The 15,329-nt window shown below is 32.2% G+C and overlaps 1 protein-coding gene across 1 annotated transcript; it reads left to right on the top strand.

Annotated features, from left to right (window-relative positions):
* Positions 1 to 1,117: 1,117 nt before the first annotated feature.
* LOC108724220 (RNA exonuclease 1 homolog) lies at positions 1,118 to 9,638 on the top strand. Its single transcript, XM_018450465.1, has 9 exons — positions 1,118 to 1,452; positions 2,525 to 4,191; positions 4,534 to 4,933; positions 6,167 to 6,330; positions 7,719 to 8,183; positions 8,381 to 8,678; positions 8,757 to 8,919; positions 9,032 to 9,291; positions 9,393 to 9,638. The coding sequence occupies exons 1-9, from the start codon at positions 1,353 to 1,355 to the stop codon at positions 9,476 to 9,478; spliced, it is 3,603 nt and encodes a 1,200-aa protein (XP_018305967.1). The 5' UTR covers positions 1,118 to 1,352; the 3' UTR covers positions 9,479 to 9,638.
* Positions 9,639 to 15,329: the final 5,691 nt, after the last annotated feature.

Genomic DNA, 15,329 nt, shown 5'->3' with positions numbered 1-15,329 from the left:
TTGTAATGTAAAATTCTATAAATTTAGAATTAAATATCTTCAAAATGGTGTGTGTACGATAAAAGTCAATGAAATTTTTTCTAGATATTATTGATATTAACTTTTGCATTACATGTATATTATAGACTTGTTTTATTTTTTATCAAATGCGAGAACCTCCTTAAATTGAGCAGTATTCAACCACAGTTCAACAATGCATAAAAAAATTAATATATTTTTGGATTGAAAGGCATAGAAACGTGATGTCATGCAATTCTTATAATAATGAATAAAAATGCATTTCAGATAAAAAAGGATTCATTAATTATTTCATTAACTTGGGAATTGAAATGGATAGAAATGAGTTCGTCAAAATTCTGATTTTTCGGATACTGAGCGGATACAGCGGAAGATACAATTTCTGATAGGCTGAAATCGTATTATTTCTATTTTTATTGTCCTTATTGTGCCTGGACCCTTAATTAGGGGTTGCGCACAATGAAAGGAATAGAGAATAAGAATTTCAACTTATCAGAAATTGTGTATTGTGGAATACACAGTTTCTGATAGATTGAAATTCTTATTCTCTGTTCCCTGTTCCCTATTCCTTTCACTGTGCGCAGCCCCTAATTAAGGGTCTTTTTCTATTAGGTATGTGTGATATCGCTGCGTGTCACATTATTATGGTTTCTCCGAATTCAAAATTGACGTGTACGCCAGTGTACGCTACGGCTGGGCGTTTGTTTTCGCCCGCGCGAAAATGATTGTTATCTAGCGTCGTGCGTAAAGCCCAAGACAATGCGAGGAAATAGCGATAGCGATAGGAATAACACGATTTCAATCTATCAGAAATCGGATACACCGGAATACACAGTTTCTGATAGGTTGAAACTATGTTATTCCTATCGCTATCGCTATTCCCTCGCATTGTGTCTTGGGCTTTATTGTAGATGTTGGTAAATGTAGGAATCTGTGGGATGTGTAGAAAATGTAGAAATAGAAGTACAAGGTATATGAAGTAGAAAAATGAGGTCGCTACAGCTGCTTGCACGGTGGCGCCCTCGCATGCGTCGAGTACAATACTACCGAACGGCGGTGTGTAGAACAGTAGAACTCGTAAAACCATAACCTCCGATGTAGGCGAATTTCGATTGATTTCAATAGGGATTAGCTGCATTTGATTTCTCCTTAATTTCGGCGATCGGCGTACAAAGATCTCGTGCGAGAGTAGCGTGAATACCACTTTGCCGAGCATGTCGCACGTATTGTCGATCAGCACGTTGCATTAATTTGCGGCGTACAACCGTGAGAAGGTCGACGACGTACGCGAAGAATGGCCTCCCCGAAGCGTGGAGTGCGATGAATCAGTTATTATGTTGCCCTCGACCGGTTACTTCAAAACGATAAATTGCCCGTTTTATGACGGTGGCTCGTGCGATCGGCCCTATTGCCACTTCAAACACGCCAAGCGAGGTAAGACCGTGCGACTTCGTGGTCTTCTTCGAGGCACGCGACTCCGAGGTCTTCTGACGTAATTTAATGCGCGAGAGGATCTTTATCTCAATTGATTGAATTTTAGGGAAAACTGCGTGTTGACTGTGTTATTCGTATGCTCCTCGCACATTGTTGAGTTGCAATCATTTAGATCTGGTTCCATCAATGTAAAATTAACTTTAATTATGGTTCTATTTATTTTTATTATCTTTTTCTAATTTGAAGAACGATTTTTATTTTTCTAAAAATTAAAAAAGGTAGTAGTTAATTAAACCAAGATTAAAATTAATATTACATTGGTGGAACCAGACCTTATGAGATTTTGACTTTGCAATAAATTCTTTGTTTGCTTCCTTTGTTCACTGTACCAGGGAGACAAAGAATCGTGGAAAGCTAAATGAATTATACAATACCTTTTTTTTAAAGATTATTACAAAATAATTTAATCCTTAATGTTATAATAATGATAATGTTAATCATGTTAGTATCACATTTTTATGATATTTTTCGTTATTTAATTTGTTTAATTGTCTAATTTGAAGGTTAAACATACTTTCAGTAAATTTAAACTACTTATGGTCTAATATACTAAATGTTTAAAAAAGAAGTTTAAAATAATTTGCAAGATTAAATATGCAAGATATTTTTAAAGTTAATGATTTAAATATTTTGGGAAATTATGTACAAGCTGGCTTATTAAATAGCAGTTAATTGCATATAGATAAAAGATACAATACTTTATTTTTTGCATAAGATTGTTACAGAATAATTTAATCCTTAATGTAATAGTTTAATCTTATATATTTTTATAGTTTTATATTAATATTTTTATAATTTTATTAATTGTTTTATATGTTTAATTTGAAGATTAGATTGAATATGGGCTGATAGTCTGATATTTAAAAAGAAAGTTTAGAATAATTTGTTAAATATGCAAGAAGTTTTAAAGTTAAAAGTTTGAATATTTTGAGAAATTATTTACAAACCGGTTCATTAAATAACAGTCAATATGAATGGATAAAGGCAAATTAGATATTTTTATTTTATGTAGAAGATGCAGGAAGTACAGCAGGAGTGGCCGGGGTGGTGGAGGCCCAGACAACGGGCCAAATACAGGAGAACAAATCTACTGATGTCATGACCTCGACCCCCGACATGCTGCAACATCTAGTGACAGAAGCTGTAAAGAAAGTGCTTGCAGATCAAGAAGTTACTGACACAGAGAAGGTTTCGCAGGTTTCGCAGAACATTGTTTCGCAAGTAGTGGAAGGTCTTAAGCCAACCTTGTCTTCTAGCTCTGCTGTCTGTATGCACAATGCTACGCCAATTATAGGAAAGCATGTTGCAATGCCTACACCTATCACAAAACCAGTCGCTTGCGTCTATAACCCGACGCCGATAGCAGAACTGAAGAAACGGCATATACCTGTGGTCTCGTATATGCCGACCAGGGAGAGTAGAGTGGCTGCGAAACGTAAATTCTCACCAGAAAGGATTAAACCATGGTTGAGTGTCGTTCAGGAATCGAGCAGTCCTCAAGTTACGCCTGAAGTTATATACAAACCCACTGCAATAGTGAATACAACCGATCAGGATGTTTTACAAAATTATGTACCGACAGTTAAATCGGATACATCTTTGTTGAATTCGTATGACGATAGTAATTCGAATGATTATCAACCTAAATTTAAGGAGGTATATTATCCAAAATCTAAAAAGAGAAGGGAGGAATATGTTCCTAAAAAAATCAAAGCACCATTACAGACAGTTCAGCAGTTAAACAACACCACCACTTTGAATCAATTTGAGTCTGATTTTGATATGATAGATGAGATCATTACTTCCAATCATGCATCCACTTCTGTAGCGCTAGGACAAGCGAAAGCGTCGGCCAGCGAGGATTCTCAGGATTATTGTTTGGACATTGAACCTAGATTCTCTGATGACGAACCTATGGAAGATATGTCTACGGACGAACATAACGCGAGCGTAAAGAAGTCTGAGCAAACGGAAGATGTAAATGAGAAGGAGAAGGAGAACTTACAACATGTAGGAATTGATACAGATAAACAAACTAGCAATAAAGATAATAAAATACACAGCAATCATTATGATGAAAAAATGGGTGATATAAAAAGTAGTGACAGATCTAAACAGCATCAAGAGAGTGATTCGAAAAAATTGTCGGATAAAAGAGACACTGCAAAGCAGGACACTGATAAGGAAAAAGAAAAACATAAAAGTCATAATAAAAATAAAGAAAAAGATAAAAAAAATAATCATATGCCCCGCTCTTCATCTAGTAGAGACAAAGATAGAAGAAAAAGAAGCAGCCGCGATAGTAAAGACTCTTTACATGGAAGTAGAGAGCGCTCAGACTCGCGAAAGCACGGACACACCTCTCCGAAGAAAGATCGAAACGATCATCACAAATCCAGCCGACGCAACAAACATAAATCAAGTTTGAATTCATCCAGTTCTAAATCAAGAAAGCACACATCGAGCAGAAACGACAAGAAGCACCGCTCAGAATCAAGTCGGAGATCTAGTGACTCTCCCAGAAAATCTAGCAAACACAAAGAAAGTAGTAGTGAAAGAAATTCGTCTGATAGATCTGATAGTTTTGTAGACAGTAATCATTCTTTCATTGATGATGAAATTTTGGAACTATCAGATTCTGATCATGATGTACAAGAAGAGTGCCTAAGAATTTTTGAGGTAAATAGTAATAAATAAGTGTAAATGTAATCGTAAATAATTTTCCTTGGGGGTTTATTATTTTATTTTTTATAATTATAAAAATAGTTATAAAACTAATTTATAATTTACACACACTGTTTTTATAATTTAATTATAAAAACAGTTTATTTTTTGCCGGTATGTATGTTATTTCATTCTTGCATTTTAATTAAAACATAAATTTTAATTAGAGATACTTAAAATTTCCTTGATTTATTTAATGAAAAATAAAAATTTATTAATAAAAGTAATAATTTTAGTATATTTTTACTTATGTAACGTACCGTCGGTTTATGTTGCATATATTTATTTATTTCTCAGGAATATCAAGCTTCAGACTATCCAAAACTAGTATCAGTCAAAAAATCTGTGAAAGAAGACACTGAGAATATGGAAGAAATTACAGAAGAGCGTAAGAAAAGAGTTGCTCATCCTTTAGCGGCCACAAGTGTCACTCGGCAGATAGGTCCTAGTCAATTACCAAAAAAACTTACAAATCCGTATCAGAAAATGTGCGAGCGATGGCATTTGATGAAAAAAGCAGCGGCTGAAAAGGCCGCAAAAAAAGCGGCAGAGAAAGCGGCAACTGATATGAAGTCTCAAACAACATCTACGTTAGTGGTTCGGTCTTCAAGTAGTACCACACAACGTGTTTCAGTACATAAAGAACATGTTGAGTCTACCTCATTGATAAGTAATAGTGACATACCGAATACAAATGGCAAGTTAAATATATGTAAAGTTATTGTGTTATTTGGTTAAATATCTAATTAAACTGGTGCCAGATTTTGTGATTCGTCATTTGTCGTTCGTATAATGTAGTTCTATGATTAGAGTTAAATTTCTGAGTTATTATTTGACCTCATAATTCTTTCATTCTTTTCTTTACTCATTGATCTTCAATTCTCTAATTACCTTGTACAAAACTGATATAGGATGATGATCGAATTCGATCTGCCAATTATGAGTTAATCACTTTTACAAGCATTATTCCAGTAATTCTATATAGTTGTTACGAATGGATCGAGTCGTAGTGATTTAATTTCGCACCTTTTAATTTTATTTAAAAAATTGCCTAAATAATTCTTTTAAAAAATTTAGGATCAGAATATTTTATGTTGACAGTCTCTTGAATTTAAGCATCTTGATATAATGATGATTATAAACAAGAGCTGTTGCTCAAATTGAAGGTCAAACATCAGAATTGAAGCAGGCAGAAACGTGATTTTTCAAATATTAAATGTTTGTATTTAATGACTTTACGTCTAGTAATTTTATTACAATGAAATAACATTTTTCCATATGTATACAGGATGAATCTTGGATGTTCCAACATTTTACCATGGAAAATGAACCGATTGCAATTGCAATTTAGAGTGAAAAAATATTCATCCTCCACTGGAAAATGTTGAAACATCTATTGAGATTCATCTGTATATACATAATAATAAAGCTCGTATTAAACTATCGACTCTGCAGGCTGACCCGACTGCTGATCCATAATGAACCAATCACAATAAGTCAACTCTCGTTGTTATTGGTCCATTAATTCATTATGTATCGATAACTGATAACGGCTTCAAACCGTTATTACACTAGCGATTGCACGATTGTGATTGGCAATTGACGATTAGTTTTCAACCAGTTAGAGCTGTTAGAGCAAAGCAATCGGTGACTGCTTTGTTCTGATTAGTTAAAAAGTAATCGCCAATTGCTAATCACAATCGCGCAATTGTTAGTGTGATTTAAAGGTGCTGGACTGAGAATCGAACTCAGGTCTTTTGTTTGAGAGATAGACAACTTTATCAGTGAGCTATCCAGCACTCGGCAAATCACTATAAGTGAAAAATGATGAATTCGACAAATCTGTCCATCCATACTATTTGCTAATTTTATAATGAATCATAAATCACGAATAATAGCTCACTTAGTGCTAACGTTATATGTATTACAGGTCGCATTCGAATCGCTCATGTCCCATATGCGAAATCCCTTGCGATGGAAAAAAAAAAGGTCGCAATGACAGCAGCGAAGAGCACGGGCGCTAAAGTGGTAGACAACAAAACAATAGCGCAAACTACGAAAGGCGGTGTACGCGTCGCTCATATACCGCAAGTGGTAAGTTTAATTGTAAAACTTATTAATCGTGATGCAACTTAGATTGTTAATCTACCAATGTAGATTAACAATTTTGATTTAATTTACTCTTTCATCTTTTTCTAATTTTTAGAACTAGAACAAGGTAAAAAGTAAGTTAAACTAAATATAAAGTAAGTTAAGTCGATGGATACTGGAGTGACAACATTATTGATAAAGCCGTATAAAAATTTCTAAATTTACTAAACGGAATAAAAACAAATCTTTTTACAGGATTAAAATAGACGCCAAATTAGGAGATGGGGCAGTGTAAAAACTCAAGTCTATTCTACAGTGTGCTTTTTGTTTTCTGTTTCTTGTTTTTGTCTCTTGCTTTTTTCCCTCTTTATGACCATTTTATCGATAATTGTATTTCTTGCCACGTTTTTTTTCCGAAGTTCGTCGACTTTTATCTCGGGCGACAGAAAACGGAAAACGGAATAAGAGATAAAAAGACAAGATGTAAAAAAAAGCAAGAAGCAAGAAACAGAAAATGAAAAGCACATTGTAGAACAGAGTTTTACATTTTTCAACTGGTAGAGCTATTACCTGACATAGACGTTTTCTTAATATAAAAGTTTTACAACTCGTATGGACAAAATGCATCACTATTGCATCATTTGTCGAATTACGTGAACGAATTGAGTTTATGGAAACTAAGATTGAAAGCTTAAATAAAAGATTTTTACTGATTTGCAACTTACGTATATGTATGCTTAGCAAAGACTCAAAATAGTAAATAGTTGTGTCTAGCAGTATAGGTACCGGGCTGGGTATTCATGTCGAGTCTTATATTTAAGACTGTCTTAAGTACAGTCTTAAGATGTCATAAACCAATCAGAGAACTTTATTAGCATCTTAAGACATTGTTTAAGATATTATATGTCTTAAAATAAGAACGGATTATGAATACCAGCCCAAATCTTGCAAGAGATGGCTTTGCAATATGTTAGATAAGGACAGATATATGTGTTTAAGTTCAACAGAACGATGTAATATACGAAATGAATTAAAAATATTACTATTATCGACATTTTTTTTGGAATTAAAAAAGTTTGTACTATCGACATCTATTAAGCTCGGCCGGCACTCCAGTATCTCCTTAAATAGAGATTAAAGTTAATTTACATTAATACAGAAATGGATATTAGAGCTGTAGTATTCATAGACGATTCTTATATTTAAGACCATCTTAAGTACAGTCTAAAGATATCATGAACCAATTAGATTAATATATTCATCCGTTTTTTGTCGTACGATAAGTTTTTCAAGCCTGTTTATTGACTGCAGGATAAAGAGTTCTCGGATCTCTCTGTTCTGCAGCCAATTAACACGTTTGAAAAATTTATCATAAAATTCTATTTTCGCAGGTACCTCAACTCATGCGTCCGGAACCGCTGCAAGTCGCTACCCAAAAATTTCCCTTAAATGTTCGTCAGTATTATATTAATATAATGCACGATATATGTGTACAAATTTATACGAATGGTGATGATGCAGCGCAACGAGCCGTCAAAGAAGAATTTGCGTGTCACGAAAGATGCAAGGCACTCGCGGTATATAAAAATTCGTGCATGTTGGCGACTCATAGATTAAGAAAGGAAGTAGATCAAAACCAGTCGAATGAGAAGCTCGTTAATTTAAGCTGCGGTATGATGTCTCACGAAGCTGTTCTTGTTGGCAAGTCAAAAGGTTCTTGGAGTGTAGTTAAAAGCAAGAAGAGTATGACAGATTTTAAAGGACCAGCGCTCTACAACATGCTTAAGAAATGGATGATGTCGGAACAGCAGCTTAGAGATAACGGATTTCCACGTAAACACCCAGATAATACAAAGGTTAGAAAACAATACAGATAAAATATATAATTGAAGAAATTAATATTATTATATACATTTGTTCAAATTATTACAGATGAGAGATAAAAATAAATGATAATAGATACAAAGTAATAACAAATATAAAATGTTGAAATATCCTGTTTGCACGAAATGATGCAACATTTATCAACAAAGTATGTTTTTATATTTTGCAGGGACGAGCGAAGATATATGTAACAAATTCGCGGAACCAAACCATTTTGTCAAAAGTGCCTAATGAGAGAATATGCAGCCGGTGTGGTCAAGCGTATATGATAAATAAACAAGGCTTTGCTGTACAACAACAAAATTGTATATATCATTGGGGCAGAAAGTTTTCAGTTAGAGGCGAAGGCAAGTATAGTTGTTGCCAGCAATACGGTTCTGCTCTTGGTTGCTGTGATGCAAAGACGCACGTGTGGGATTACACGGATTATGAGAATCTTCGTGGTTATGTTACGATTTTATCGAAAGGTAAGGTATTTTCAGATTCTCTTGTACTCTTCCTATACATGTATTCAAATATACTAATTTCTTTTTCTGTGTGTAAAGATGTTCCTATGGACGAGCAAGGTGTTTACGCACTCGATTGTGAAATGTGCTATACCACACAAGGCTTAGAACTAACCAGAGTGACGGTTATTGACGAAGATTGTAAAGTGATATACGAAACGTTAGTCAAGCCGCAAAATCCAATAATTGATTACAATACGAGGTAAATTGTAAGAATTATATAAGAGACCTAAAACTTATTAGATATGTATTAGAATATAAATCGACGAATTATTGATTTATGTATACGATAATAATTTTCTGTGCTATAATAGGTTTTCAGGAATTACGGAAGAAGACATGAAGGACGTGACGACGAATATTTTAGATGTACAAGCTACGCTTCTCACAATATTCTCGGATAAAACGATCTTGGTAGGTCACAGTCTTGAAAGTGATTTCAAAGCTTTAAAGTTGTTACACGATACCGTCGTGGATACCAGTGTCATGTTTCCGCATAGATATGGATATCCGCAAAAAAGGGCATTGAAAAATCTCTGCTCCGAATATCTTAGAAAAATCATACAAAATGATGGTGAGTTTATAATTTTTTGTATGAGGAGGACAGAAGATTAAGTGTTTATTTAAATGACACATAATAATTAAAATAATATTTAATAATAATTTATATTCCAGTTGGTGGTCATGATAGTAAAGAAGATGCCATCTCTTGCATGGAATTAATTCGCTGGAAAGTGAAAGAAGAAGCGAAATTACAGTGAAACTGCTCACACTTTTTTAGAAACAAACATCATCACGATTGTTGTATGCTAGTTACAACTTATAATTCGTTTTTCGTGATATTATCGAGAAGATACTGTTAAAGACAATCAGCCTTGAGTAAATTATTTTAGGATTGAGTGGTTCCCCGAATAATTAGAGAGAAACATTATTAATATTATTTGTCCATGTGTGATATAAATATTTGAATAATTAACTTATACGGTATTTAATTCATGATTTATTATTTTTCATAAATAAGCATATATATTTGTGACATAATATTCGTGCGAAATTAATTTTTTATCTGATTATAATTAGTTTTTCTGTTTGGTTAATCGGAACAGCAAAGTGCAGTTTAAAATCAAATTATAACGTAAATGTGTGCACATATATCTAAGATATATATCTAGAATCATGAAAAATAATTTATTATAATCAGCTAATTATTCAAATGTCACCAAAACTTCTACAGGTTCGTCTTTAATTGTATCTTGTCGCAGGCCAGTACTGTTGTGCATACTTTACTGCCTACATACTGCGCACTTTTTATATACTGTATTATATCTTCTTGTGTATAAATATGTAATATACACTCATTGACCTCGACTTAGGATTTCTTTTTAAACTAAATGGATTCGTCTAGCTAATAAAATCATATCTGCGACATAAATTCTCATCAAATTTATTAAAGCACGCAGTATCAAAAGAGAAAATCTCAGTACGGAGAATTTTGACATACATCGCGACATTTTCATTAATATTTTTGTACCCCGTCACATTATCACTTATTTATATTTTATATATTTTATAGTATTAAAAAGACGAGATACGTTGCACTTATATTTATTTACTGATTCAACCTTATAGCATAGACATATTTCAAAGAACAATAATAAATTAACAACTTATTAATGATATTGTATGGTTATATAAAACAAATAATAATTAGATAAATATATTTATTTTTATACTGCAATTGAGTTTATGCATTACCGAAAGATGCATTTATATCCCTTAAAGTATTGAAAAAAGTAAGAATTACATTTATGTGTGCATATAAAAAATTTATGAATATGTATACATAATTATTATTAGACATTTTGAATCTGTTTTGAATCCTAAAGTGAAACCCAACTCTGACGAGATCGGTTTCTTCTTCTTCTGGTTTCCCTTCGATTGGTTTTCCGACTCAGAGATCGGTTTCACAGATAAAATACGACACATCGACCAGAGAGAAATCTGAGAGAGAAGATATGACTTGAGAGCCTTTTTCCTGTGCTCTGCGCACTACTGCCCTCTGAAGAAGTGGATGTCAACTACAACAATATCCATGATCTGCCACACCGACGAGATATTATTAAAGACCGACATCCTTATGGGAATTCGCGTCCTTGTTAATATTGAAGTGATTAAGAGTAAAAAAAACTGATAATATTGTATTAATTTTATGATTTATTAGTTTAGTAGACGTGTTTATCGGTGTACGTGCATTTAAAACTCAATAATACTCGATTTTTCTTTAAAATTGTGATTTCAGTGTTATCGTCAAAGTTCGATTATCAACAGAGATAATAACTGCAGAGAAAAAAATTGTAATTTTTCGGCAATATATAGAATATTATAGCTTTACAAATATGCATATTTATTTATAGAGCATTTATATAATAAAATATCATGAATTTAATAATGTATTAGTCAAATATTTATGTTAATAATAGCAAATTTATATCAATTGTCGATAATGTCAGCGTTCTTCGATTACCTCCGGGCCCTTGGGACCCTTTTTATACCGTTGAAAATTTGCCCAGGGTTGACGGTCTTTAATAGTATCTCGTCGGTGATAATATATCAATGTTGATAAAATTGTTGACTATCTTGTCGACTGTCGGTAATTATAAAAATAGAAAATTCAGAGTTGTGTGTTTACCCGTAAAATATGTAATAATAAATTAATCTACATATATACAATGTAAACTACATTTTATGTATCACACATGTTAAACAATCTATAGATTATCGAAGCTTATGTTCTTTATTTGTGCTCTTATTAGTGTTCAGGGAGACTATTAAAATGCTTTCCATTTAGTGACATAAGTCGACACAAGTATTGTTTTATCTTTATTACTCACTAAATGCAAAGAAAAAAATAGAAATTGTTCCGACTTGTGTAAATGAAAAGCATCCATTAGTGCTATATTTAATGCTAAAAGCGGTTCGTGGAGCTACAGATAGCATTAACGATAAACACAATCATAGTGTCATTAATGATAACGTTTTGCGTTATTAATGGTAACGTTTTGCGTCATAACTGCGCGCTGTCAACGCTGTTTCTTTAGAAAGGTAGTGTATTAGTCGTTAGCGCGTTTGCAAGCTTTTTGAACAAACTGAATATCTATATATATAGACTGTGTTCCAAAATTTACTGCCAGCGCTGAAAATCTACAGTTTACATCGCGTATATTATACATTTTCAGCATTGGCAGTGAATTTTGGAATACAGACATAGTAACAGAGAATGGATTGAAATGGATTGAAATGGATTGAAATGGATTCAGATTTTCAGAAATAAATTTCAAATCAAATTTACAGACAGTAAATAGTCGTAAAAGGCACATGAAGTGAAAATAGGTTACACACGCGTATTAAGTAAATGCTGGTAAACGCTTCACGTGCCTTTTACGACGATTTACTGACTGTAGGGGGAAGCCTTGGCTCATTTTTACATTATTATCTAATTATTTTATTTTATCCAAATTCTCTTTATTTACAAATTCATGCAAGAAACTTCAACGTGTTATTTCTTGCTTATAATGTTACGATTCTGTATGGCAATACATAATTGAAAGTTCTAGAAATAATGAATAAAGCAGCGTCAAATAAAAGCAAGATGTTGCGCTACAAACTTCGCATATATTTTTTAAGTATTCTTTTTATAAATATAAACCTCACCCTAGACAGCACAGAATATTTATGATAAATATTTATTAATATTCATTTTTTGAAATGTTATATAGATATTTCATACATATTTTATATAAAGCTTTATTCGAAATATTATTAAAATATAGACTAAATATTTTATGCAACATTTATGATAAATATAAATAAATATTTCTAATAAGTATTTTTTACTTGGATTATAATGTCTCATTAAGTATTTTCATATCATTTACTGTAACATTTATAATAAATATTTTATAATTTTATAATAAATGTTTATGATCTGTGCAATCTAAGACCACAAAAATATTCACAAAATATTTAAAATAAATTTTATAAATATTTATAAATATTTTGTAAATATTTTGTAAATATTGTGTGCTGTCTGGGACAATTATAGGTATATTAACACATATGCTCCTTTGATATCTAATATTATGCCTTATTGAAACTGTGTAATATCGTAATAGTCATAAAAAGAAAAGCCACAGATGGAACGTTTTTCCGTACATTTCATATATATTGTACACATTTTACAAAATTACATCTCGGTGAGATCTACGTCAAAATATTTCTCCGCTATATGGCGCTCGACTATTTCGTGTATTTAACAGTTAATGATTTCAGCTGGACAATTATCGCGTAATTATTATTGTGTTACACTCCTCGTCGTGGAACTCGATTGATTAATGTTTTGTAATTGACTACATTGCAGATATCGCCGGATATAATTTGCAACGTTGATCGATAACGATGTAGAGTGCTTAATTATCTCCCACATTTCTTTTTAACACTTTAAAACGTAGACTTAACGTAGATAGGAACCATTATTTCCGAACTTTTACAGAAATTTTAATACTGGAAGGTAATATTAATTACTTATTCCAAGTATTAAAAGCACTGTTGTCCAGTGCTTTTAATTAGTGAAAATAAATAATTTTCAACATTAAATTGATCAATATTAAATTGGACTTTTGTAAGGAAAATACACTGCTCGATCTCCTCGTTGAAACATTATCCAGTTCTATTGTTCGCAAGAACACATGGTGTGATCGTATACAAAATATTTCTCCTTTCTCCTTCCGCCTGTGCTATTATTGTCTGCACATTCATCATTCTAATTTACGCTGTTTACGGATAAAGTTTGAACGACTACTGTCCTACTACTCTTTATAGGTGTATCACGTCAAGACGAAGATTTGTAATCCGGCGATCGAGTGGCAGCATTTTTTTTTCCTTCAATATCCTTCTTTCCCTTTCAAAAGTTTTTACAAGTAGCGAGAGTAAAATGGTTTAAAATATATGTCGTTTTTTTTGTCTCATTTTTATTTGCAAAAGTCGGTTTTGTACAGGGGGATCATATAAATTCCCTTCAACTTTTTTACACATACAAAATACTTTACACATCCGCCCTCAGATTGCATATTTATTGTCTGCGTATTTTTATAGCACGTTTCTTCATGATACGATCAATTGTGCTCGTCAGATACTAACAAATGATATATAAAAAGAAAAGAATATGTGTACACTGCTTTTTATATAAAATAAAGCAAATAACAATCACTACATGGCGCTACGAACAATAAAAGTTTTTAAGATACTCAACTGCATAACGAAACGCAACGCGTATTGCTCCGAGAATTTACGTTTGCGCAGTTTTTTTATCTTTTTTTTTATATTATCTTATTTTATCACGTTGACGAAACTTATAAAGCAACTAACCGCGAGGTGAAAATGATATTCGGTAGATTCAGTTGAATTCATGCACTGTTAAAACACGATCACGACACATTCCGCCGCGATTCTTCTCTTCTTTTTTTTTTACTCGTATAAGTGCACTGTGCTATCTTAATCGGATCGATTTGAACGCAGTTCGCAAGAAGACACGCACGCCGAAGAAGCAGGACGTTCTGTCGGCGGAATCGGAATACCTCTGTCATACCTCTGGTGAAAAAAGTTCTTACAATATCTTACAATATTTAACGATATATATTACGATATATATTACGATATATATTACGATATATTACAGTTAACATTATAATAAATCAGTTAACATTATTCATAATTTATATTTTTAAGAATTTTTTATATTTTAAATTTATGAAGATTTCTAAAAAATTATATCTTAAATTTCTTTAAATTTATAAGTTTTCTTCGAGAAATACTTGTGTAGAATGAGAAATCTTAGAATATTTCAGAATTCACACATAAAGCATTCTAGAAAAGATATCGACTTTTTCAGCATTTGTAAAAAGTATTTCAATTCGTATAAAAAAATTTGATAAACTTTTTAAAAAGTTATAATAAAATTATAAAAAGAATGAAGAAACTGAGCTAAGGTAGGTGCGACAAACAATGTACATTTTTCGCAATAAGTTATTTGCAGTATTTTAAGAGGTTTATTAGCATCATTATTAAAATGATGATCAATTTAATTTGTGATGATATTATTTCAGTTTCAGTTTATGATTATGTTTCAAGTCCGACAACTAATCAATGCAGTTTATATACCTGAAAGATGTATTTAAAATTTACATATGTATAAACACTATTAGGCATCAAGATCCAAAATTTATCCTTATCCTTGACAATATTGGCTATTTTATTTGATTTATTCATAAATGTATGATTATTTACTTCATATGTATTTATTTAATAGTTAATAAACAGTGGAGTATAATATATGTATAAAACCATACAGAAATTCTGAAAGATTCTGAAATTTATATAGAAATTCTGAAAAAATTATATAAAGTATTCTAAGAAAAATTTTCACCAAGGATATCTCGATGATTCCAGGCAACGTCGTAAAAGCGATAATACTGAACATGTGTGGGCCGAAAGGCGATGTCGACTTGGACGTGAATCCCTCTCCCCCATCGCGAAGACTAAATATTAGTCCTTGAT

The sequence above is a fragment of the Mycetomoellerius zeteki genome, unplaced genomic scaffold (assembly GCF_001594055.1).
Source record: "Mycetomoellerius zeteki isolate Tzet28-1 unplaced genomic scaffold, Tzet1.0 scaffold282, whole genome shotgun sequence".
In the NCBI taxonomy this organism is placed as follows: Eukaryota; Metazoa; Arthropoda; class Insecta; order Hymenoptera; family Formicidae; genus Mycetomoellerius; species Mycetomoellerius zeteki.
The sequence above is the reverse complement of the archived record's forward strand: the minus strand, read 5'-3'. Positions and strand labels throughout refer to the sequence as shown.